At 44.2% G+C, this 25,911-nt stretch overlaps 2 protein-coding genes across 8 annotated transcripts; one reads left to right on the top strand and one right to left on the bottom strand.

Annotated features, from left to right (window-relative positions):
- The first annotated feature begins 809 nt into the window (after window positions 1-809).
- On the top strand, window positions 810-16,269 carry CSRNP2 (cysteine and serine rich nuclear protein 2). Of its 3 annotated transcripts, none has more exons than XM_019623887.1 (5): window positions 810-1,237; window positions 5,847-6,082; window positions 7,187-7,446; window positions 10,512-10,808; window positions 12,813-16,269. In XM_019623887.1, the coding sequence occupies exons 2-5, from the start codon at window positions 5,932-5,934 to the stop codon at window positions 13,734-13,736; spliced, it is 1,632 nt and encodes a 543-aa protein (XP_019479432.1). In that variant the 5' UTR covers window positions 810-1,237; window positions 5,847-5,931; the 3' UTR covers window positions 13,737-16,269. The 3 variants fall into 3 exon arrangements, with proteins under 3 accessions (XP_019479432.1, XP_019479433.1, XP_019479431.1); XM_019623888.1 differs by having other exon boundaries at window positions 882-1,128; window positions 7,187-7,245; window positions 12,813-14,446; XM_019623886.1 differs by having other exon boundaries at window positions 882-1,128; window positions 12,813-14,401.
- On the bottom strand, window positions 7,478-25,911 carry LETMD1 (LETM1 domain containing 1). 5 transcript variants are annotated; one of them, XM_019623891.1, is made up of 10 exons: window positions 25,735-25,911; window positions 25,041-25,192; window positions 23,323-23,438; window positions 22,637-22,719; window positions 20,200-20,386; window positions 19,975-20,076; window positions 19,719-19,871; window positions 19,184-19,280; window positions 10,006-10,047; window positions 7,478-8,193 (listed from the first exon to the last, which is right to left on the bottom strand). In XM_019623891.1, exons 1-10 carry the CDS (start codon window positions 25,854-25,856, stop codon window positions 8,159-8,161), a joined length of 1,089 nt encoding a protein of 362 aa, XP_019479436.1. In that variant the 5' UTR covers window positions 25,857-25,911; the 3' UTR covers window positions 7,478-8,158. The 5 variants fall into 5 exon arrangements, with proteins under 5 accessions (XP_019479436.1, XP_019479438.1, XP_019479439.1 ...); XM_019623893.1 differs by lacking the exon at window positions 7,478-8,193 and adding an exon at window positions 8,857-8,900; XM_019623894.1 differs by lacking the exon at window positions 7,478-8,193 and having other exon boundaries at window positions 9,916-10,047; window positions 25,041-25,211; window positions 25,735-25,881.

Below are 25,911 nucleotides of genomic sequence, written 5' to 3'. Positions count from 1 at the left end.
TTTCGTTGCAAAAATGCGTCATGACTTTCCCAACAACCCAATATTAAGTGAGGGAGTAAGTATGTAGCTAGCTGGTGAAAGTTTTCTACGCAAAAGGTCCTGAGATGCGAGAGCATGATTGTCCTGTCAAAGGAACTGCAAGGAGGCCAGTGGGCCAGTGTTACAGCAGAGTAAGGGAGGGAAGGAAACAAGATGACCTAGGATTAGGGATGTAGGGTGGGAGGATGCACTTATTGTATATCTTGTAGGGCCTTATAGGTCAAGGAAGAGACATGCACTATTTTCAGAGATAGGAAACCAAGGCTGGGTGTCCTTAGCAAATGACATATGACTTCTAAGATTTCGTTTTCCCATCATAAAAATGGGTTGCAATGTGTGAATATCAGAGATGATGTAAACATTTTTTTGAAAGAAAACACTTAATCCGTCAATACATACTGAGATAATACATTGCTTGTATTTTCTATACCTTGGGCAGGCTGCAGCATGTCATGCTATTTAAGATCCCATGAGTGAGGATAAGGGGGATTATGTTCTTTAGGCATGGGAATGTGGTCCTGGCGAAAGGAAATGGGTAGCTTTAGTGGAGAATTCGTTTAGTCACTGAACATCTGTGACTGAGGGTCTCTCCTCTTCAAAAGGCTGCAGCGGCGCTAAACTCGCTTTCCCAGGGTCCCCTGCTGCAGAGACACCGCTTCCTAAACCTGTTTGCTTGGCGAGTTTCGGTTTTGCGCCGATCGCCGCCTCCAACTCCCGTCATGCTGGTGGGCGTGGGGCCGGCACGTAGACTTCATTACCCAGCCTGCCCCGGGGATCGGTCAGGACGTGCAGGCGCCTATAAGAGCCAGAGCGCTGCAGCCGGAGCCTATTGTTAGCCGGAGCCGGGGCGGTGCTGGGCGGATGCTGCTGGGAGCGCCTGAGTTGCCGGAGCCGTCTGCCCTCCGCCGCCTGCCGGCCGACCTGCCCACCCACCCTACCTCCCCGTCCTGCCGCCCTGGGAACTCCCCGACCGTCGCCGCGGTCCCGGGACTCGCGCTCTCCTCCCTCCTTCCCACCGGGCTAGGGCGGCGGCGGCAGCAGCGGGGGCGGCAGAGACCATCACGGGAGGAGGCAGCTGCGGCGGGGCCGGTAATGGGCCTGGGGGTGCGGGGCGGAGGGTGCCGCCTCGTCCTTTCTCGGGATCGGCCCTCGGGCGGCTATGGAGGAGTGGTCAACCCAGAGCCGCGCGGATTGAGGGGTCAGAAATGAGGGAGGCTTGGTCGGGAGCGGTCGGGGGGCGGGGAGCTAGGGCGCCGCTGGGAAGGGAAAGAGTAGGGAAAGGCGTGGGAGCGAGCGGCACGGAGGACGCGGGCCCGGACTGCGGGGGCAGCTCGAGGGAGACCGATGGGCGGCTTGGAAGCTGGCAGGATTGCGGATGAGGGTTGAGTTCGGAATGGAGTAGAGATGATGTAGGATGGAGGGAAGTGAAGGAAGGGGAGGGGGAATAGAGGAAAATGTGGGAGGAGTGGTTGGGAATTTGTGAGTAGCAGGCAGGAAGGGATGGGAAGGCTGGGTAGGGGCTGCAGAAGATTGGAATGAGCGGGAAGGTTTGCAGAAATCAGAAGTGGGCCAGGAGCTGAAGGATTCATTGGCGGTGTCCGTTAAGGGGAACTGGTGACTTGACATGTCCTTTCAGCTTAGGTTTTTGGTGTCCCCTATTTTTCTGGTGTAGTGTCTGAAAACGAAAGCATCACTTTCCCTGGTTGCTAGCTTGATCTTCACAGGCCCAAACACGCAGCTGACTGCCATCCATCCCTTTTAGTGCCATGCTCTTGATTCATCCTTTTTAAAGGGGTTTAGAGTGGCATTGTGACACACAAACCGTTCTTCAAAATGAAATGTTAGAAGTTATCCCCAGGAGACACAGTGTCCCCTTGTCCTACAGTTTTCAGTTCAAGGTAAATCCATAGTTGAGTCAGATTTCCCTTTTCTTGACTGACTTAACATCTTGCAAATCTCCAAAGCCAGGAGGATGTTGGTGTGTGCCAGTCTTCTAAATGACTGGATAGCCTTGAGAGTTAATGGTCCCTGCAGCGTCATGTTCCAGTTCTCCCACAAAGATCTTGTGTCCTCCATATGCTGGTAATTTAGACATGGAAAACCAAATTCTAACCTTGTGCCAGTGAATGGGTAAAAACCAGGGAGGGAGGGTTCAAGGGGGACTTCCTTGTGATACCTATTGGGCTGTCGGAAAAGTCATGACGCATTTTTGCAATGAAAAGCAAAAAATACATCATGACTTTTCCGACAGCCCAATAGTTTCAACAGGATGTTTTTGCTTGAGTGCTGTAAAAGTTCATGATCCTGGTAGTCACAAGGACACATAGATCCATGAAATTCATAATATTTGAGAATCAACCACAATATAATGTAAAAGGAGAAACAAGACAGGTCACACTTAGCAGCAAGCCTTCCTTCCTAACCCAGCTACAGATGGTAGCCCTGACACTCTTACTAGAGATTTTGGTCCCGTGAAGAAGATTGGGTTCCAGTTAAGTGGAGAGGCTTTCTCCTGTGAGATGTACCTTGTCTTATTATTTTGGACTCATTTAAAAGAGACGGCTTTTATTACCTAAACTTTGCAAATATATTCTGCATCCACAAATTTTCCTAGTCTCATGTGTTGATTTTGGGGGGTTGTTAAAGGAATCCTCATAGGTCTGAAAAGGCTTAGAACTAACACTAAAATACACATATGCTGTAGATCTATTTTATTTGATACTAGCCTAATATCTTCTACACACTATGGATCTGAATTGTTTCACATACCTTTGGGAAATGTTCAGTGAAAACACTTGAGAAAAGACCGTAGGCATGTAGCCAGAAAGTGTCTGTGGACCTTTCATTTTACTGGCATTTAAAAGCTTTAATAGAGGTTTGCATTATTTTCTTCAAAAGCATTTGTTGTTTGAGGTGCTCACTTTGGCAGTTAACTGTCAGTTATGACCTGCATTGTCAGTCACACCTTGATTATTTCTGTATGGGTTTAAGTGCTGGGAGTACAAGTGTTTCTCTTGAACACACACATTGATCCTTTGCCAATGAATGAATGAAGAGTTGAGAGAGGTAGGAATGACTGGTTTCTAATTGTGGTTTCAAAGGAGGTTGATTTGATAAATTGGAAAGTGTGGAACCTATTCTAGTTGTGGCTGTTGCAAAACAAGATCTCAGGCCACTGGAAGTGGTGCCCAGTGAATATCTTTATCTAACAAGTCAGGTTCACATCAGAGTTGGACAAGGAGAGCTGGGTTGAAATTTAAACATATTGGTTGTCAGGACAAAATCGATGGATTTTTAAAATTTTTAATAATGGGGTTAATGTCAGAGAAAGTGATGCTAATCCTGGGTAGACTGAAGAAAGCTAAGTCAATATGGACATTATTTACACATATAGCCATAGATTATTCTCAGGTGTTTTAAAGAAAATATATTTCTCCTCACATCTTTTTTTCTTTTTTTCCTTACCTACTTCCTATCATTGCCCAGAAAACACTATTCCAGAAGTGAAAGGGGGGAAGACATAGATAAAAGGACGAAGGAGAATGGAACAAGCAGCCAGCAATCCTGGCTGCACCAGCGTGCACAAAAATTAACCTAAGAGAAGTGATAACCCCGAGGGCAACTGGGTGAAGACAGTGGAGAATTCAGATAATAAAGATGGTTTGGGACCAGACCCAATCTCATGTGGAGCTTAAAGAGAAATATTCAAAGGGAACCCACACTACTTGAAGCAGAGGGCACCCAGAAAGAGCCACAAGTGCACATTCGCTTCCAGTCATAAATCCCTGAGAGCTTTCAGGCTGAGGAAGGGGCCACCTTCCTAGTAGCAACACAACACCAGCTGGATCTCAGTTAAAACTGAAGCTGGACTTAAGCCCTTTCTGAGAAAGTAGATTTTCAGTTCAGTCTTAGTTTTCATGTGGTTGATAAGGAACTAAAGTGGGGAGGAAAAATTAAATTCAGTGGTCAACATTATTCTCTTTTTTTATCCCACCCACATAAGTACTCAATTGCAAAGCCCCTCCCCCCAATAGAATGGAATGAAAACTTTGTTAATAGATACCTTTAAACCCATCTGAAATCTTAACCCATAAAAAGTCCTTGGCGCGCTTGGTTCTTACCATGTCCTAGGAATGTGACCTCTGATAGCAAGATCAGTGAGCTGAAGAACAGAATTGATACTTTGGGCTCATTTTTTTCATTTAATTACAATTCTTATCAAGTACTTGATAATTTTTTTCCTCCCTGGCCAAATTTATTTCAGGAATTCACTTGTCTGAGACTTATATGGCTGAGGTTTCTTAGTTATATCTGGTGACTTAAAGGCAGAATTTTGATGAGATCTTGATGGATAGATTCGGAAATATCCTCTCTAAAGTACTTATTAGGTCTGGTTGACAATGTAGAGCTTATCCAAGAGCAGGCAAATTGCTTCCAAGAGACAGCCCAGGAAAACAGCTCTGTAGCAGGCATCTCTTGACACCACAGTATATTCTGGGTAGCTGCTCTGCAGTAATGCAGCCCTGTCTTTCTGGGCAGTGTTGTTATTCCTGCTGCATAATTAGCAACTAGTGAGATCATAGTCTGGGGAGATTCTGGCATTACTGAGGCAAAGCAGGAAGGCTTCGCATCATCACATGTAGCTGTGGCTCTGACAGCATTTCTGTCAAGCAGATTCATCTCCTTCGGAACTTAAGTCCAAAGAGAGAGAAGGAGAAAGATTTGTATCCCAGACTCCCAGGTTGTATGACAGTGTCAAAGACACTACCTGCCATATTGATATAAACAGTAAATTGTCACTTTTGTTGCCACTTGTTTTCCCCTTGCTGGTTTCTTTACGGAGGGCAAAGGTGGGAAAGCTGTTTTCCTTGCACAGAAGATGATGCTAGACCAGTGGAGCCCTATTTTATGGAGCAGTATGAGATTGGGAAAGATTCTGGGTTTTGAAGCCAGTGCAGATTCTAATCTTCAGTCCATTCTTTAGAAACAAATTTGACCTTTTTAGGAGCCTGGTGAGACACTTTACACTTGTGAAGATCTGGGTAAAGCATTTCCCTGGCTGCCTATGTACTTTGAAGTTGAGAGTCTAGAGCACTATTTCCCAAAGTGTGTTCCAAGGATCATTTGCCTCCTAAACTACTCTGGAAAACAAAGGGTTCCATAATCAGGTGTGTGAAACACTGCTTGCTGTTTTCTCCTACCCTTCACCTGCTCATTAGCATATTAAAAGCCTCTAAGAGTTCCTCCCATAAGTAGTTTTCTAAACTGTTTTGACACAGAGGTCCTATTTCCCTGTAAAAGCTATTAATGTCCATGGAATTGGTTTATTTCACATATACACTTTGGGAAATGCCAGGCTATATCTTCACTGGGAAACATAATTGCGTCTAGTCTAGGTTTAGGCACAGCCTAAGTCTGCCTTTGATCCCCAGTCCCTCCTATTGGCCCCTTGGAGAGCTCTCCTGTTTGATCAGGAGAGCAGCTACTGTTATCCCCCGCCCCCCCCCCAACACCCCCAAATGAAGCCTAGAGCCCAGCTGGCTTGGAACCAAAGGTTTTCACTCTGCTGGGAAAGGTGCTGCTATTATTCATCTCATTATTCGAAGAGTGACAGACTGGATGGGGCTGAGGGGAAACAAAAGTAGGAGAATGTTGGCTGGAATCAGTAGAGAAATGACCTAACCTCAAGAGACCTGACATCACTGCTAGCTCAGGTGTTTCTGCCTTCAGTGGGAGAGCTGTGTTTATAGACTTGGGAGGGGTCTGTCTTAGGACAGGAATGTTTATTCCTCTTTTCCCCTGGCCAGAATCCTAATGCACCTGGCTAGCTGGCGGTGAGCAGGGGCTTTGGGGCCAACGTGGTGGGCTCCCCAAGGAACCCCTTTGAAACCAATGGATGCATTCACGGGCTCGGGTCTCAAGAGGAAGTTTGATGATGTGGATGTGGGCTCATCGGTGCCCAACTCAGATGATGAGATCTCGAGCAGTGATAGTGCCGACAGCTGCGACAGCCTCAATCCTCCTACAACTGCCAGCTTCACACGTGAGTGAGCCACTCGGTCCCTGTATGCACCCACATCCCCAAGCCTCAGCCCACTGCAGCTTTTTGATCCAATTTGGGAATATGCCCTTAATCATAATCTTTCTCACTCTTAGCTCAGCCTTGCTCTTGGGAGAACCTTGTTGCTCTAATAGCATAGACTTAAGTCTTGATTTATTCTAGCTGATTTTACTTTTGCTGGGTTTGTGGGTCCCCAGAATGGGATGAATTAAATCAGAGGAGGAGGAGTCCAGGATTCCAGCCTTTCCCACCAGAGTCCCATAGAGTTCCACGAAATGGTAACTCTAGAAAGACATAAACACTTAATACCTGGACAACTGGGGCAACTCCAGATTGCTTAATTCTTCCAGCTCAATTAGTTTCTTGGAAAGAACTTCTGATACTATAGAAGAGGTTGCCTGTGGGCCAAATCAGGCTCACTGCCTGTTTTTGTAAATAAAGTTTTATTGGAACACAGCCACACCCATTGCCTATGATTGCTTTCATGCCATAGTGGCAGAGTTGATTAATTGGAGCAAAGTCCTCATGGCCTGCAAAGCCTAAAAAACTTATTACCTGGTCCTTTACAGAAGAAATTGGCTATCCCGTTATATAACACTGTCTAATAGAAGTTTCTGCTATGATCGAAATGTTCTATATCTGCATTGTTCACTATTAGCCATTGACCATATGTGGCTGTTGAGCACTTCAAATGAGATTAGTGTAATTGAGGAGCTTAAGTTTTAAATTTTATTTCATTTTAATTAAATTTAAATTGCCACATGTGACTAGTAGCTGCTGGTGTTGGTCAGTAAGCTATATAGATGGTTGTATCCTAAAAAGATTACCTAGAGATCCTTTTCCCAACTGATGTCTAAAAAATAGATTTTGTGGTCTGGGTGAAGTCAGCCTGAAGGCAGTGGTGTGGACCAGCTGATGTTCAAGGTCCCTTCCAACTATGCATTTATGATTTGAACACTAGAAATGTCTCTAGGTATACAGGGAGCACCTTTGGAGGAGATTGAAAGCCTAGAAGGATGAGAAAGAATGAGGTCCCCCAACAGCCCATCTCTGGGTTAATAAAACTGTTCTGTGCTCCCTTCTCAGCCACATCCATCCTGAAGCGGCAGAAGCAGCTGCGGAGGAAGAATGTACGCTTTGACCAGGTGACTGTATACTACTTTGCCCGGCGCCAGGGTTTCACCAGTGTGCCCAGCCAGGGTGGTAGCTCTCTGGGCATGGCCCAGCGCCATAACTCTGTACGCAGCTACACACTCTGTGAGTTTGCTCAAGAGCAGGAGGTGAACCATCGGGAGATTCTTCGTGAGCATCTGAAGGAGGAGAAACTCCATGCCAAGAAGATGAAGGTGCCTAGGGGGTCTGGGGTGTGGTACTGCCCATGTGCCAGAATAAAGTGGGAAACCATCTAGGTCTATTGGCTTTTTTTTAATTTTTTGATTGTGGCCCTTGGCATGTAGATTTCCAGATCTTTCTAACGTGGAATCTCAGATTTGGAATCAAATCTTTTGAGACACCCTTCTTTTTGTGTTTCATGGGTTCTCTAGAATTCCCTATTCTCACCCCCTCAACAATTTTTTAAGAAGGTTAAAATGTGAATACCTGAAGACATTGAATTCTGCTCCCTCTAGAACCTGAGGAAGCACAGGGTTTCAGTTTATTGTCAGGTGATTGTCTCTTACACAGAAGAGGCTTTAGAGATTTTACATTGAAAGGATCCTGCTGTTTCTGTAACTCCATCACCTCTAGGTGGTAGTCTTGTAAGCATCAACAGCAGCATTAGCAAATGGGTATTTTGATTTGTATAGTACTGTGCCTGCCATCTGATGCCACACCAGCTCTTCAAGTGTAGCAGGTGAGCAGGGCTGGGAGAAACCCATCTCAGATGGCTCTTTATAGCTACCATTTGCTTTCACAGCCACAGTTTCCACCAGACTGCAAAATTTCCCCCAGAGCTTCTAGTTCCAAATTTGGAGAACACTGCTTTAGGCCTGGCCAGGTTTCTTGTGGGCCCATATGAAAACAGGTGGCTGCATTATTTCCAGGGTTGTGGGTGAGATCCTAACGAGACAGCAGAACGTGGTAGGTTTGGAGAGCTGGTGGCAGAGGATATAGGTTAACTGGATCTCATTCCTTTCTCCCTTTGAGAGCTCTGTGTCTACTTCCCTCAGCCTACTCCTAAAGCCTCACACCTGTTTTTCTAACTAGAATGACATTCAAGCTTCCCTTCTGTCTGAGGAATTCTATCACTGACCCCATCACCTTCCTGCTGCTATAGGAACAGCTGGACAAATAAACACTGTGCTCATCATTTGCAGTGAAGGCTTTCTTTCCTTTCCCTAAAAAGAAACCTTTCTCCTAAATCTGGTAAAGGAATGACCTGTCAAAAGCGGACACCATCCTGTTCTGTGCCCTCCCTTGTAGAAGGTCTAGCGACAAAGCCAGGCAAACTGAAGAGGGAGGTACAGGATTCCTACTTACTAGCAGATTTAGTGAGCACCAGCAATGGTGGCATCTAATACATCTTTCCACGTCAAAACAAAACCCTTACTTTGACCTCTCCAGGTCCAGTTTACCCTTTTCTTAGAAAATTTTCCTATCTTTAGCACTCTATAGGGGAGGCAGTTGGTGTCAAAAATAGAAAATTTTCCTATCTTTAGCACTCTCTGGGGGAGGCAGTTGGTGTCAAAAAGAGAAAATCTTCCTATCTTTAGCACTCTCTAAGGGAGGCAGTTGATGTCAAAAATATATATTCTGCATCTCGCGTATGCCATCTAATATTTACTTTTCTTTTGGACTGCCACTAAAAAAAAAGAAAAAGAAAAAAGCTGTTGGTATTCTGCAGCTTTAGTTACCAATAATTTTTCTAATACTTTTATTACCTTTTTTTGCTTTTTATCCATATGGAATTCATCATTATGAATAGTATGAATTGAGAATTTAACCTTATTTTTTTTCAAAAGACTATCCAGTCGTCCCATTACTGTTTGATGACTAGAAGACTTTTTCTCACTGATATGACATGCCACCTCCATAACATTAAATTCTCATATCTACATGGAATTCCTTCTGTAGCATCTCTGATCTCTTTTCTTGGATAGCAGGAGGGAGGGTGATTAAAAGGAGGCCAACTCTGGTGAAATAGGAGCAATCCTAAGGTCTGTGGAAAGGCCCCTTGGAGTTGGCCTGCCTGGTACAGAAATACTAGGCTAGGGAGTCTGCAGAAGTACCACTTTGTCCCCTTTTCCTACCACCTCCCCCCAGACAGACAAAACAGCTGTGTAGCTTATTACCCAGGTCTGTTGCATCACATCTCTCCTGGGAGTTGTTTCTCCACCAGCACTACTCTGGCTGTCTGATGAAATAAGCCAAACCCTCCAGCACCATGGCTGTCATCCTGCTAGAAGTTTCCAGAGCCCTGGGGATTATGAGGCCTCATTTTCTTTACTTGAACTCTCTAGTGAGTTTTCAAAACTCATTCAACCACGGATTGTCTTCAACCTGTCCTACTAAGATTCCCTTTCCTGTCTCGATCCCTCTTAGCACAGAGAACCCAGATTTCTGCCTGTAGATAGTACACCCAGTATTACACATGCCACCCTACCTCACATATAACTTTTCTTTGAAATCAAATGAAAATGGATTATAAAAGAGATAGAATATATTTCTTTTAGGCCATGAGTTGGAAGCAAGGGCTTTCTTTGATAGCTGTTAGTAATTTGCTCATTTTTTTCTCCTCCCAGTAAAATGAAGCTCTTCTGTGTTTGCAGATAATTGTTCTCACTGTGGGGATTCAGGTTCATTGACAAAGACCTGGTAGCCTTGTACTACACTTTAATGTACCTTCTTCCCAAAACGTGATTTTGAATCCTTTGGGTTACAAGTTGAAAGGTGTTTTGCAAGGTTACCTGTACACCGAAGGAACATCCAGCCATTGACATATCTTCTCCCTGAAGATAATGTTAGAAGGCAGTTAGCTGAAGTTAAGGGACACAAGTCTGGGAGTGGAGGGTATATTTGTGGGAATAGATTATCTTCTAGGAGGGAAGATGAGGCAGAGATTTTGAGAAACTGATCCAGAAAAGTGATGTCCCATGTGTTGACAGGGTGGTGTTAGAGCTGCATAGGTTCCTGTCTTGCTGCTCTAGGTTTATACTGCTGACCTACATCATCCAATATGGTAGTCACATGTGGCTGTTTATAATTAATTAAAATGAAATAAAAATTCAGTTTCTCAGTTGCACTAGCTACATTTCCAGTGCCTGGCAAGCCACATGTGCTGGGCTGCTGTATACGACAGCAAGGCTGTTTCTGTCATTGCAGAAAGTTCGGCTGGGCCGTGCTCCTCATGCTCCCTGGAGGTTCATGCTGACAATGCTCTGGAGGCTAACCTTTCCTTCCTGTCTATTGGCAGCTGACCAAGAATGGGACAGTGGAATCGGTGGAGGCCGATGGCCTGACACTGGACGATGTTTCTGATGAAGATATTGATGTGGAAAACGTGGAGGTGGATGATTACTTCTTCCTGCAGCCTCTGCCCACCAAACGGCGACGGGCCCTGCTGAGGGCTTCTGGGGTCCACCGCATTGATGCTGAAGAGAAGCAAGAACTCCGAGCCATCCGCCTGTCACGGGAGGAGTGTGGTTGTGACTGTCGGCTGTATTGCGACCCAGAAGCGTGTGCCTGCAGCCAAGCTGGGATTAAATGCCAGGTCAGTCCAAGTTGACCTGAGATGATATATCTACACTGGAGTCGGAGGTGTGGCATGGGTGCAATGAACATGGGAGGCTTCCCATCCATGGGTGGGTTCCCCGTGACTGTGAACCCTCCCCAGTTCACAGCCCTCTGCCACCAACTAAGGAAACCAGCGTGACAGGAGACAGGATTCGTAGGCTTTGGAGATACTGGTGCTCCTGTCTGTGTTTTACACCTCGGGGGTGATAAGCCGCTGTCAGCAAACGGAGGAACAGATTAGTAAGTTTACCATTTAGTTTCTGTTCCCTAAATATTGACTGATTCCTTGAAGTAAAAGGAAGCAGAGAAGTAAAAGTAAGGTAAGCCTTTAGATTTTATCTTGCAAACTTATTCACAGTACCTCTACTCCAGTTGTGTAAAAATCAAAATAGTTCCTGGATCCTGCCATTCAGGATCACCCTTGGCCTCAATTCAGAGCTTAAATTCCTAGTGTCCTAAAAGATAGAAAGCCTCATCCCCTAGCTGGCCCTCTGATAAGGGACAGTTTGGAAGACACATTTCAATTGAAAACAGCAGTACCATCCTAAAGAATGAAGTTTATCTGGAACTTGTATACTGAGAATTGCATGCGGAGTCCTTACAGTTGAACTTATCCTAACCAAACTTTTCTTTCTTATTAGGTAGGTATCAAATAGCTTTAGTGAAACTGGCCAAATCCTGCTTTTCAGACTGAAGTCCCATAATGAAGCAGTCAGTTAAACACAGACCGGAGGACAGTCCTGATACTTAGACTGTTACTAAGAACTGAAATAGAGAGTTCTTTAAGTTGACATCATAGAAGACATTGTATATTTGTACATACTTACTTGCTTACTCATGATTTTAATTGTATTTTTTGGTTTATGGGTTGCTTTTTTTTCCTTTTGGTGATGCAAAAGGGAGATAATGAAGTAGAAAACATCTTCCTAGATATCCCTGGCCTAAGTTAATTATCTTGGTAACTGCTTCAGGTGGTCAACCATCGGGAAAATGAAGCAGATAGTGAAAAGCTGACTGTACTTTTGTTTGAACCCCCATTATAGCACCTTAGCAAACTAGCATTTTTGCTTAGTTCCCCAGGTGTGTTGCTTTGGACTAGCTAGGTCGTCTTCTCTCTTTCCCATGCCTGCCATTGCAGGAGGCACTAGGCTTAGGCCCCAGCCTTTTGTTTGCTCAATAAACCAGGTAAGTTCTGGAAAAGTCTTTGTGGCACATAAATGTCTTCTACTCTGAGAACTGTTGTCATTCAGAGAGGCATCTCTGTATTTTTTAACTGGAAGGGCCCTTTGATATGATTTTTGCCTACTTTTTGTTTAGAAGAGGAAAAAAAGTCCTAAAGAAATAAGGCTACACTGGAATTAAAATGCAAGTGTTCTGATATAATTATCAGAACATCTAGTCAGCTCACCCTGCATGTTATGTGTTTTGTTTGTTTTCTTTCATTTTAATTTTTTAAAATTTTATTAAAGTTTTTAAAATTATAGTTGGCATTCGATATTTTATTAGTTTCAGGTGTATAGCATAGTGGTTGGACATTTACAAGGTGATCCTCCAATAAGTCTAATACCTACCTGACACCACAAATAGTTACTGCAATAGTACTATGTTCCCTACACTGTACTTTACATCCCAGTGACTGTTTTGTAACTGCCAATTTGTACTTCTTAATCTCTTCACCTTTTTTACCCAGCCCTCCAACCCCATTCCTCTCTGGTAACCATCAGTTTGTTCTCTGTATCTGTGAGTTTGTTTCCGTTTTATGTGTTCAATTATTTTGTTTTTTAGATGCCACATATAAGTGAAATCATATGCTATTTGTCTCTCTGATTTATTTCACTTAGCATGTTATGTTTTGAATTGGTTGTTTCTCTTGCAAGACCTCAAATACCAGCTACCTGTTTTTTGCCAGCTAATGTCACCTATCGCCATTGTTAAATCTGTTGGGTCTCATCTTGCCTCAACTTCCTTGTCCTTTCCTCAGGTGGATCGCATGTCCTTTCCATGTGGCTGCTCCCGGGATGGCTGTGGAAACATGGCGGGGCGCATTGAATTTAATCCAATTCGGGTCCGGACTCATTACCTCCACACTATCATGAAGCTGGAACTGGAGAGCAAGCGGCAGGTGAGCCGCCCGCCAGCCCCAGACGAGGAGCCCTCACCCACTGCCAGCTGCAGCCTGACAGGAGCGCAGGGCTCTGAGACCCAGGACTTCCAGGAGTTCATTGCTGAGAACGAGACAGCAGTGATGCACCTACAGAGTGCAGAGGAACTGGAGCGGCTCAAGGCAGAGGAAGACTCCAGCGGCTCTAGTGCCAGCCTGGACTCCAGCATAGAGAGCCTGGGTGTGTGCATCCTGGAGGAGCCCCTCGCTGTTCCTGAAGAGCTGTGCCCAGGCCTGACAGCCCCCATTCTCATCCAGGCTCAGCTGACTCCGGGCTCCTCCGTCCTGTGTTTTGCCGAGAACTCGGACCACCCAACTGCCTCAGCAGTGAACAACCCATCTTACTTGAACAGTGGGCCCCTGGTCTATTATCAGGTGGAGCAGAGGCCAGTCCTGGGGGTGAAAGGAGAGCCCAGTACAGGAGAAGTCCCACCCTCTTTCCCCAAGGAGAAGGATCTGAATGTCTTCTCTCTCCCTGTTACCTCACTGGTGGCTTGTAGCCCCACAGACCCAGCCGCCCTCTGTAAACCAGAGGCGGGGAAAACATCCACACTAGAAGCACTAGTGCCCGAAGATTGTAACCCCGAGGAGCTGGAGAATGAAGACTTCCGCCCCTCTTGGTCCCCCTCAAACCTTCCCTTCTGCACAGACAGTGAAGAGGGCTGTGTGGTGGAGAAGACCTCCCCGCAGAGTGAGGACAGGCCCTCTGAAGATTCTTCCCTGGAACTCCCTTTGGCAGTGTGACATGAAGATGGAGATTCTGCCTCTTACCCATTCTCTATTTATTCCCTTATTTTATCTGACACCATTTCAAAACAAAACTGTAGAAGCAGCTGCTGCTCCCATGTTATTTTATTGGGGTCTCTGGGGAACGGGTGGGACAGGATAGTCTGTCCAAGTATTTTTTAAAGGGTAAACAGAACCAAGACGATCAGCCCCAGGTTGACCTGGGGACGGTCTTGGGCAGAGGTGGCTGCATAGTGCCGAATACTGAGCTTTCTGGGCCATTGGAACAAAGAACTAGGATCTCACAGGAGAAGCTGGGTGATTCAAGCAGCTGTTCTGTATGTAGGGACCAGAATTTGAGCAGCATGGGAAAGCCCTTCTCTCCTCAGCTCCAGGTGGCGTACAAGCTCATTTTCCTGTGGTTACTCTGCTGTCCCATTTTGGTGGGTCATAATACAGTTGGAAATGTCACCTGGTTGAATCTAGAGAGGAGTGGGTAGAAGGGTCTCTGCTTCTGTACAAAACTTCCAGGATTTATAACAATTTAACCTGCTTTCCCGGCCCCCTATTTGGTAAATAAGTTAATATTTGACATGTTTGGTGTTCTCTGACCTGTTCCCCACAGTGGGGATGCCTGGTCTATAACTTGAATTGTTTCTTTCTCATGTTGTTAGGTACTAGAATTTAACTTGTCTGTTTGTCTTTCCCCCCCCCCCCCCCCCCCCCCCCCCCCCCCCGTCCTTTTTCCTTTAAAGAAAAAGAGCTAACTAGATTGGCTGGGATGTGGTGTAAAGAACCTGAGTCTTCGGTGTGTGTCTAAAACACTAGCTCCGTCGGGCAGCTCTAGGCTGGGGCTCACCTGGCCCATTGGAGGCATATATGGAGTATTAACTGTGTCCAAAGGAGGCAGTAGAAACAGGCTGTTGTCTAGAAAGAAGATGATTTGTGCCATGCTTGCTTTCACCCAGGTTTTTCCCCCATTTTGGGAGATTTGAGCTTTAAAAGGAATGTAGGATGTGGCAATCGAAGGTCACCAACTAGTTTTGTTTTCTTTTTCCTGTATCTACTCTTGTGGTCCTTCTTGGATATACAGGGTTAGAAAGTTCTTATACTAATCCAGTTCATCCCCAAGAATTGCACATATTTATTGGACATCTCCATCTTGATAAAAATTGGAAGCCAAACCAATTCTTAAATGCTACATAACAACTTCCAGGCTCCAAAGAATTCAAGTTCTGATGGTAACCTTTGAGGTCTATAGAGTGGGGCTCAAAATTAGTTCTAACCTCTATTGAGAGGACACGGTTCCTATTCCTTTTATGTCCAGCTGATGTTCCTGGATGTGCTCCACTGAACACCACTGAATTTTTTTTATTAGCAAAGTTATCATGGCCTCTGTTTTTGAATGGAGGCAGTAGGGAACAAAACACTCTTCTCTAGCATCCTTGATGCCACGCTTTGCTTCTGGTATGGTTTATTAACCAGGAAAGTACAAAGTGAAAAACTTTTTTGATGGGGGACATAACTGTTCTACTTATCTTGCGCATAAAGATATTAAGGCCCTCGTGTCTAAAAGGAAACTTCATGTATGTCATAGCAGCATTTCACCTATGAAATCTCTAAACTGAGCCTGAAAACCCTTGTACTTAACACAGATAACATCTTTTAACCCATTCTGCCTCTCCTGTTCATTCCTGTCTTTGCTGGTTTTTACATTTGGAGGAATCCTTAATTAATTAAGTACATAGGTCTTCTCTGTCCTCTAGTCTCACAAAAGAGTTGAGTCTTAAGGACTGAGATCTAGATGCTATCCCAAACTGAGCTGCACTCCCCCATCTCAGACTGGTCCCGTCAAATATAAGACTGAAGCTTAATTGGGAATTGACTCTATGGAGAAGAATCTGGATGTCTGTGTTGGAAGGAAAGAGGGAACTCTATACATTGTCTCCTTAGGAAGGATTCCTAATCTAGGAAGTGGATTCCAGCTGCTCAGTAAGAAACACATTAGCCCTTGGGATCAAGCAAAGAATTTGAATCTAATTGTTAAACTCATTACCAGCCCCCAAGATAATGATTTTTCTGAAGAAACTAGCTTCTTAATCTTAAGTCCATCCCTTCATTAACTACAATTCTGACTCGCACTGATCCCAAGCTTTTAAATGCTAAATATTAACATTTAGCATTAACTGTCTTGTCAAGTAAATGGCCTTTTCTACAACCCAGTCCATCTCATTTCTGGTGCTACCTTGGTTGGGCAGAATTATAGCTCATGGTTGCTAGAAAAGCTAGGCCTTTGATCACAGAAGCAGATAGTTTCAATACGGTTCAGTCCAGTCGTAGATAAAATAAATGACTTCTTACTGCAACTCTTTATTATTTTCCAATTTCCTTTCTCATATACTGTACACAGGTAGTATTTTCAATGTGAATCCAAAGCTTGTCTGGTCCTCTGAAAAAAAATTTTTTTTTTGCCTTTTAGGGCCTTTACATTGTGATAATGCTGTATTTAAAGAGAATATTTAAATGTAATATTAAAGAAATATCAAAAGAATGATGTGTTATTCTTTATCTTGGCAGGCCACAATTCAGTTGTTAGAAAAAGGATGCTTCTCCAACACTATATAAAACTAATTAGGTCAGTTAGGGATTAATGTTAACAATAGAAATGTTTCATGGTGGAAAAACAACATTCTCTGGAGCATCAAGAGCTGGACTTGCTTGCATCCTATGCCCTTATGCCTCTTTTCAGCTGACACAGGCCTTGATCCTGCCCGGATGGAGCTTTTCCCGTCTGTAGTCAGTCCCTACTGTTGGGGCCCATTTTCTAATTCTATACTTTATATATATATCTACCGGGGTGCCCAAAAATGTATACACATGACTTGTATTCATCTTTTGTTATAGGTGTGTGTGTGTGTGTGTGTGTATGTATATTTAATAAGAAATTTTATTGGGGAACAGTGTATTTTTCCAGGACCCATCAGCTCCAAGTCAGGTAGTTGTTTTCAATCTAGTTGAGGTGGGCGCAGTTCTTTGGCCCATATGGGAATTGAACTGGCAACCTTGGTGTTATGAGCCTGCTCTCTAACCACCTGAGCTAACCCGCCGCCAGTTATCGGTACATATTGAGGACTACAATTTTATTTTATTTTTTTAGCCGAGTCATCCTGCCGCCTGTTGGCAGCTCAGCAGCAGCTCAGCTCAGGCCAGGAAAAAAACCGCTGCTGCTCAGAGCTCACACTCTTGAGCGAGCTCTTAACCAACTGAGCCACTCGGCTGGCCCGTAAGTATTACAATTTTAATACAGTTTTTCTCTTTCTTAAAATGTATATACATTTTTTGGCACCCTCTGTATGTATACACACATGTATGAAATTCTCCATTCCTAGTTACCATTTAAAATCCAGCAAGAGGATCAACTTCAAATCAACTTTCATTCCATCAGAAAGATGTATTCCAACCAATTATCTCCCCATTAGTTAGGTTATGTCAGTGTTGTGAAGGAGCCTTAGCAAAATGATTAGAGGATGCATAAGTGATTTCCAGCAATTGAGTTCAGGCAGTCTTTACTTGGGTTTAAAAACAGTGCTTCATGCATTTATACAATAACTATAGGTGACTGACGTACATACATAGACAAAAGCTAAACTCAACTTACTAGCTTGATGCACACCTCTCCTGGTCACCCCGGCTTGGCAGTAATGAGTGCCTTACAGGTTTGTTTCATGGCCCAGAGAAGGCAGCCATTGTCACTTAGAGTTAGATGGCTGCCCCACAGTAGAGGTAGCAAAGAGTTTTAAGACCCACAGGGGTTGTAGCACACCCCAGAAATTAAGACAAGGGAGTGTGAAGGCTTTAAAACACTGGGGAAGGGGTCAAGAACTTGTATTTTCCCTTTTTCTTTTCCATTAGAACGTTCCCATAAGTCACTCACTAAAAAATAAAATAATAAAAGTAGTCAAAGGATTTAAAAAGGAAAGGGAGTGGTTAGTCCAGTGAGGGGGACCAAAGAAAAACTCCCCATTTTGGTCATCTCAGGAAAGATTGAGGGGAGCACAGACATACATGCATGTAAATGCTCCTCTTACAGGCCAGAAACTGCCTTTAACAAAAACACAGCTGAAAAAGTACAGCAGTGGGTAAGTCCTAGGCCAAATGAGGATTCCCGCCTGGGGCAAAAGCCCACTTCCTGGGATTTGAACTTAACATATCACAGTAAAAGCCAGAATTACAGGCTTCTGCCAGCTCCAGTTAATTCCAAGGATGACACCTCACATGGGCCACCTCTGGTAAGGGGGTTTGTTTCAGTTGCAGCTCCCACACGGGTACCACACTGTTGCAGCCTGTGGCACCTGCTCCTCTGCGCTCACACATCTAACAGTGCACAGACTGCTGACAAGTGCTGTTTGGTCCCATTCTGCTGTACTGTTGTGACTTCAGGACAATGCCATCAGCTCCATGTTCACTCAGCGCCGTGTCCCAATGTAGTTGGTGGAAAGCAGGACCACGTTGTGTAGCAAGAGGGACAGCTCAGCTTCTGAAAACACCATCAATGTTAATGGTTTGGCCAGGGAACAGTTTGCCTTCTAACTGTCTTGGTGTCCAGGACTTGAAACCAGAGGTGGGAAGCCAAGTGCGGGGAGGTGTGACATTAAAAGGTTATTGTTCTCAAGTTCCCCTGCTTTGTTCCAGTCCCTGCGTGTATAACGTCCTCTCCTTCCACCACATATTCCTATCTACTCATCCTCATTTCTTGACTCTTCTGTGACAGCAGTAGAAAATTCAGAGACAGTCATGGTACTAAACACCATTGTCACCCTTGAGATTCTTCTGGTAGAAGCTGGTGCTCAGGGGACATTTCTCAGTTCCAAGGAGATTAGTAGGCCTATCCTGATATTCACAGACTTAGAAAACACAAAGTCTAGACAAAGGCTCCAAACAGGAGACCCACCCTTAGATACTTTTCCTTCAGCCAATTAAATGTTTTTGGTTTGAATTTGAACACCTTGAAACCAGCACTTCTCAGCTGGGACAGTTTTGCTTTCCCCTCCCACCTGGAGATTTGGCAATGTCTGGAAACATTTTTGGTTGTCAGAACGGGATAGGGGGTGGGCAGGTACTACTGGTATCTGGTGGGTAGAGGCCAGCGATATTACTAAACATACTATAAGGCACAGGACAGCCCTCACAACAAAGCATCAATAGTGCTGACGTTAAGAAAGTGCTTCAGACAAGCATGCACGCACTCCCGTGCTCCCACCATCCCCACTGCTTCCTCTTGGGTTGCACAGTCTACCTCATTACCTGCTTAGCCTGTGTAGGCACCTGAGTTTGTGCCCTGTCAACTAGACACATAAGTTAGACAAGGTTCTCACAGTACTTGATAATTAACTCCAAAGTAATCTTAGAATAAAATACAAAACTGACTTGGATTTTTGTGGCTTGGCCATGGGGATTTGTCTTACCTTTCAGGCTGCAGGAAATCTGCAGCCATTCTCCCAACCAAGTGCGACACCTCTCTTCGGCAATATGGGTTGAATTCAGGCCACGAAGATAACAAGCCTGTAACACTCAGGAGAGAAATGGTCCTTAATAATTATAGAGCCAGTATGCCAAGGAAGTGTAAACCCACAGATAATCCAAATTTCCTTTAAATTAGTTATAACCTCATTCCCAGAAACTTCCCATCATGGCAATTTGAGCTATGGTGTACATAATGACAAGCAAAGAGGTCTATACACTCTAAAACAGTAGGTCTAAAGCGTAATGTCCTTGATTTTTGAAGAAATAAAAGAAAAGAAACAAATCAAAATTATTGTGGACAATTCCTCCCCACTAGTTAAGTTCACTGAGAAAAAAAGACCTAGAAATGAGGTGACAGGATAAAGAACTTGGGTTTTGCTATAACAAGCAAGACAAGGAGCTCTCGGTAATCTCCCAGCCCCGTGAACTCAAAAGCCCACCAAGGACTGAGGGTTGATATTGCAATCAAGCTCTTACCGATTTCACTTCCTGAGCAGTCAGCTGGGCAATCCCTAGCTTCACTAAAGCCTTGTCCAGTTGGTGAATCACGGTGGTGTGAGACTTTAAACGGTGTCTCAACAAGAGAGAAGGCAGGTAAGGTGTGAGAAGCATGGCTCGACTCAAGGCTTTCTGTGACACAACAATATAGAAAGTTAAAATAGTATTACTGAAAGCCAAGACCGGAAGGAAGCAAGGTGAGGCTATGAAAAAGGGAAAGCCTCAAAGTGCTCACCATTTGAAAAGCACGGAGTTGGTCCATGCCCAGAGGATGGTTAGAAAAACACTCTCTCAGAGCCAGGATGTCGTGTATTGCTGGGTGGGTACCACGCTGTACCTGGGAGAGGTAAGAGACCGGTAGAGGTTAACAAGGTCCTGACTAGCCCTCTTACCTAGTTTTAGTGTATACTGGATCTAACAAGATTCCTAGTTTGTAGGAAGGGTTAATTTGTAGGAATACCTTGGTGCACAGCTCTGTCATATGCCACCGGAGTCCTACATCAGAAATGAGAGGGATAATTTTTTCTAAGTAACAAAGGATTTCTGGGTGGGACTGCTTCCGGAGAGCATGATAGATATCTAAGAAATCAATTTGTTGCTTTGGGGTCCAGAAATGTTGGATCAGTAGTTGCCTAGGAAACAGGTACCTGAGAGGAAAAGGAATCACAAAGTCACTTGCTGAAACTGGCATCTTTCAAAGTAAGCGAAGAAATCATTTGGCAAACATGAATACTAGAAGAGTTGGAGACACTGTTTCCCTACCTCACTGTTCTTTTTTTTGCAAATGAGTCTCAGACCAAGGTTTAAAGATACACCTAAAGCACAATTTCAAGCAGCATTACTGAGTTATAAGACAGGACGCAGTAGTGGAGCAATTGGATAAAATGACTCCTTTGGAACTAAAGCATGTGAAGAACACATTTTGGACAGAGTTACAGAGCTGGACACCGTATGTGATGTTGACAACCTCAAACATTAGCACAGTCCTTACATGTATACAAAATGGAAAAGGCAAATTTGCTTTTAATTCATTTTTTTACATGTATGATGGTTTGAAAACACGGCTCCAAATTCTCTGGCACTCCTCTTATTGAGAAGTGAGGTCTACGTCCCTTTTTAAAATCTGGGTGATTGACTCAATCAATAGAAGAGAGCCAAGTGAGTCTCTGTGACCTCCAAGACTAGGTCACAAAAAGCCACGCAGATTCTCAGTTGCTGACTCACTCTTGGAGCCCTGAGCTGCCATGTGACAAGTCCCACTACCCTGTGGCCACCATATTCAAGAGGCCACATGTGGGCACTCTGGTTAACAGTCCCAATCTTGCAGCCATCCCTGCTAAAGCACCAGACATAAGAGTGACCTCAAACCATCCAGACTAGTGCATTCACCAGCTAAATATCAGTGAGGGACCTCTGTTAACACCACACGGAGGAGAAACATCCATCACCCACTGTGGCCTGCCCAAATTCCTGACCTGCCAACTCATGGAAATGGTGCTTGTGTTAAGCTATTAAGCTTTGAGGTTGTCTGTTATACAGCAACAGATAACTGGAACATGGAAAGTCACAGTTTAAAAGTGTCATTTTGGGGCCGGCCGTGTGGCGCGATGGTTAAGAGCTCGCTTGGGACGCCAGAGGGCCCTGGTTCGGATCCCACATATGAGGGCCAGTGACACTGCCCTCTACGGCTAAGATGCTGAACAACAGCTCAACCTGGAGCTGGGCTGCTCTGAGTCACCGGCGACAGTGTAGGCTGCAGCCCCTGCTGCAGTGGGTTGCCATGGGCTACCGTGTGTAGCCAGCAGCCAGCGTGAGCGGCCAGCAGCCGCAGTGAGCGGCCGTCCAGAAGCCGGCGACTGATCTGCCTCACCTGGGAAGAGCGCAATGATGGTGCCAACTTGGGCCAGTGAAGCAACATCCTCCACAACTAGATTGAAGAACAAAACGACAGCAACTTGTCTGTTCCCCTTCCCCCAATTCCCTGGCACTGTTCCCATCCCCCCAATTCCCCAATAAAAAAAAAAAATCTTTAAAAAAAAAAAAAGTGTCATTTTGGATATAAAGTAATAAAGATTTATGTTATCAAAAAATAAAATGCATTTCTCTTCTGAAGAAAAATATTTGTCCTAAATTGCTATGCCTCTCAGGGAGTAGGTTGCTGCCTCTAGGGACGATGAAGAAGGTCATTATTTCACATCATGCAAGGGCAGTTCAGAGACAAGGAGAGTCTAGGTCACCTATACCTACAGCTGTCCCAGTAACTCAGGGGTTAATGAGTGGCTTTTATGAACCTTGGGATAATGAAAAAATTGGAACAGGGACTGGCTGAGTGGCGCGTTGGTTAAGAGTTGACTTGGGACGCCAGCTCTGAGCAGCAGGGCCCCGGTTCGTACCCACATTAGGGCCAGTGATGCTCTGTCCTCTACAGCTAAGATGGTGAACAACAGCTCGACCTGGAGCTGGGCTGCCGTGAGTCACTGGCGACGGCGTAGGCTGCAACCCCTGCTGCAGTGGGCTGCCATAAGCTACCGTGAGTGGCTGGCAGCTGGCGTGAGCTGCCATGAGTGGCCATCCAATGGCCGGCGAGCGACTGCCTCACCCGGAAAGAGTGCAATGATAATACCAACATGGGCCAGTGAAGCGACGTCCTCCACAACTAGACTGAAGAACAAAAGGACAGCAACTTGTCTGTTCCCCTTCCCTGATTCCCCAACGCTGTTCCCCTCCCCCAACTCCCCAATAAAGTCTTTAAAAAAAAAGAAAAGAAAAAATTGGAACAGGAAATTTGTTAACATCTGCCTAGCTTCTGAAATGCAAAGTTCTTCTTAAAATTATCTGTAATAAAAAAAAAATCTATATAGCTTCAATACACTGGGGAAACAGAAGTATATACTTACATTAGCAAGAAGACCAGGTAGTTGGCAAAGGGTGGAATGGAAATAATACCTAGGAAAACACACTTGGTGATGTTTCGACGGAACTAAGCAGAAAAAGACAAGATGCAGTTTTAACCCAAGTAAGTTCTTAATACAATGGACAATCCCTCCGCCCCACCATGCAGTCAACTTCTATTATAGCCCAGCAAAGGATCGAGGTTATTTCTATCTACCTCTAGTTGGTAAGTTCCTTGAAGGCTTTAATTTGTTCACTTTTGTATCCCAAATAACATCGAGTACAGGGCATAACATTATACCAAATCCCTCGCTGAATTTTTTTCTGATCTGCAGAGTGGGTCCTAGATTCTTACTCTGTTTCAAAAGGATCTGTCAGTTCACCACCAAATACTGCTTTCCTGCTGCCTTTTGGATCCTTGCAGGTTTTTATATGTTCAGTAACAAACTGGATTTTAGTGCTTACAAATTTTATTCAGAAGGCGTGCCACAAACTCTACAGAGCTCTGCTATGGAGGGCTACAACTCTGAAAGAACCCAATTCTGATAAATAAACTGATGCTCTCAGATCTCATGGCGAAGGGCAAAAGCTTGATTGGTGGTGAACAAGATAGGAAAGAAAAAAAGTTGAGATTCTGGTTAACATTAATCACTTCACCATGAATTTCTGGATATCTGTCCCCAGCCCATACCTGTCTCAAATGCTCCATCTCCCGGTATGAAAGTTGATGAAACTTTATATTGTGCTTCCACATATTTGCCTTTATTCTTCTAGCCTTTTTGGCATCAGCCCATAACATCTGCAATCCTGCCTCATTAAAGTAGAGGACAGAGTGTGATGTTACCCCAGTTTGAATGTTACCACAGCTTCCTACTCCATGTTTACCCACAACACATATACTTGTCCCTCCCCAACCCTACTCTAAATCAAAGCTTCCAACTAGGCCATTTGAAACTCTTGTGACGCCAACCTATATCTCTTTTCTCATCCTTTTTCCCCCAGCACAGCACTTCTCTTCTAGCCAAGTGGGCCCTCTGTGATCTATTGTGGAATGGTCTCCCTCTTCTGGTCCATTACTCATTCCCTTTTTAAAATAAAAATACAAAGATCTCTAACCTCAGGAAGTCTTGTTCAATTAACTCTATGTATTCCCCAACCAGATAGTAACTGATCTCCTTTCTAGAACACTTTTATAATTACTGTAATTCAATATATTTCGATGATTGTATTTTTCTCTTCATTCTATGATAATTCTTACATTTATCTAATGCTTTCCTAATTATGAATGAAATGGTATGTCTATGTTGGCTTCAAAATAATACAGGAGAAGGCATGTATATAAATGAAATTAGATTGAAGGTCATGAGTTAAATGCTGAAGTAAGGTTGAGTACATGGAAGTTCATAATATTATTTTTCTCTACTTTTGTGTATGTTTAAATTTTTCCATTATAAAAGGCTTAAAAAAAAACCAAGCAAAATGCTTTCAGACCCTTTTCTGATTTGATCCTAGTTATAAACCTGGGAACAGCCAAAGCAGGCATTCTTATGTCCATTTTACAAATAAAGAGAAGCAATTTTGCAAGTCCATGAAGCTAGTAATAATTATGATAATTTCCAAAGCTGACAATGTGGTAGTTTACTGTAATTGGAATTATGATAAAAGTATAGAGTGTAATAATAGTTATAGCTACATTTATTGAGCAGTTACTATGAATCAGGCCTTAAATACTTTAAATGTATTTTCATTTATTTATTTCATTTATTTCATATTTATTCAATTTTCACAACCATGTGGTTAATAGGTAGGTTCCATTGATATTCCCAATTTACAGATAAGAAAACCAAGGGACAGAGAGGTTAAGTAGTCTAATCACACAGCCAGTGACAAGCTGGGATTTAAACCCAGGCAGTCTGGCTCCAGAGTGGACACCTGACACTATACCATCGCCTACTAACTAGCAGAGCTCTGATTTGAACCGAAACATTCAGAAACCAAGTATTGTAGTGCTATTATTACAACATGCTACCTAAGATTTGTGACAAGCATTAAACATTTTCTTTTCTTTTTTTAAACATTTTCTTATGAGCCAAGGAAACTGATAAATCACAGGGCAGGTCTGTGCACCAAGAATTTCTACTATAGTCAGGTGTGTGGTTCAGAAAAGTGCAGAAGTACCTATATTTGCCCTGGGTGTTATGAGAAGTTGTTTCTCATAATACCTTTCTAGGAACATCCTCAAGAAATGCTAGATTATAAGAATTAGTTTAATGCTCAAGCATTTGTGAAACATAAAACATCCCAGCTCACACTCCCATAGCAAAACCTGCAAATTATCTTACTTATTCTAACTCTCTGACATTGCCCAAGAGCTGATTCTAGTGATTTCAATTTCAGTTTTGTCTTTACCTTTCATGAAGGTTGTGTACAGGATATAGAAGCGGGGGAAATGACGACTCAAAAAACGATGATATTTCCCATTAATCGCTTTTGTCTTGGTCACCACGTAAGAGAGTAAGCTCTTCACATCTGCCTTTGGAGAAAGGTGAAGGTTTGAAGACCTACAAGGAAGATCAGAGACTATCTGGGAATCAATCCTAGAAGCCCCTTCACATCTGGCGTCCCTAATGTAAAACACAGTCCTCAGAGAATGTATGCTAAGATCTGAAACCTTCGAAATCCAAGGAAGATCTTGGGATCAAGAGATAAGCATCAGAGAAACACAAATCACACAGATGAGAGGCCAAGAAGGAAGGGGTGTCGGAGAGTAAGTAGTATGGAGTCTGCAGCCTGAGGCCAGAGCGGCAGGATAAAGCTACAGGTGGGATCGAGGTAAACAGAGGTAAAACCTGAGACGAAAAAGGAAGGCTGAAAGATGAACTCAGGACACGAGAGGAATTCAGACTATATGGGGCACTCAGAGTTGAGGGGGTCAGGAAGCCAGGTCACTAGCGGGGATTGGGGTGCGACTTCTGAGCAGAAAAATACAAATCCCAACGCCAGGGCATGGAACCCTGACAATTAAGAGAGAGCACGCAAGCAAGGATGAAACAGTGGAAGAGACTGAACGTCAAAAACGCTTTTCTCTCTCTGGATCCCTCACCGAGGGCCCCCCCAGGCGAGTCCAGAACGAACAAGCTGCAGCCTCCGGGTGACATAAGGTCCAGGGGTGGCCGCCGAACCCCACAGAGCAGTCCGAGCCCAGCACACCCTGGAGAGCGCCATCTTCTCAGCGAGGGAGGGGCAGAAGAGTAAGGATCCTCTTCAGGTCAACATTCAT

The sequence above is a fragment of the Hipposideros armiger genome, unplaced genomic scaffold (assembly GCF_001890085.2).
Source record: "Hipposideros armiger isolate ML-2016 unplaced genomic scaffold, ASM189008v1 scaffold_569, whole genome shotgun sequence".
Lineage (NCBI taxonomy): Eukaryota > Metazoa > Chordata > Mammalia > Chiroptera > Hipposideridae > Hipposideros > Hipposideros armiger.
This window is presented reverse-complemented; position numbering and strand designations above follow the sequence as displayed.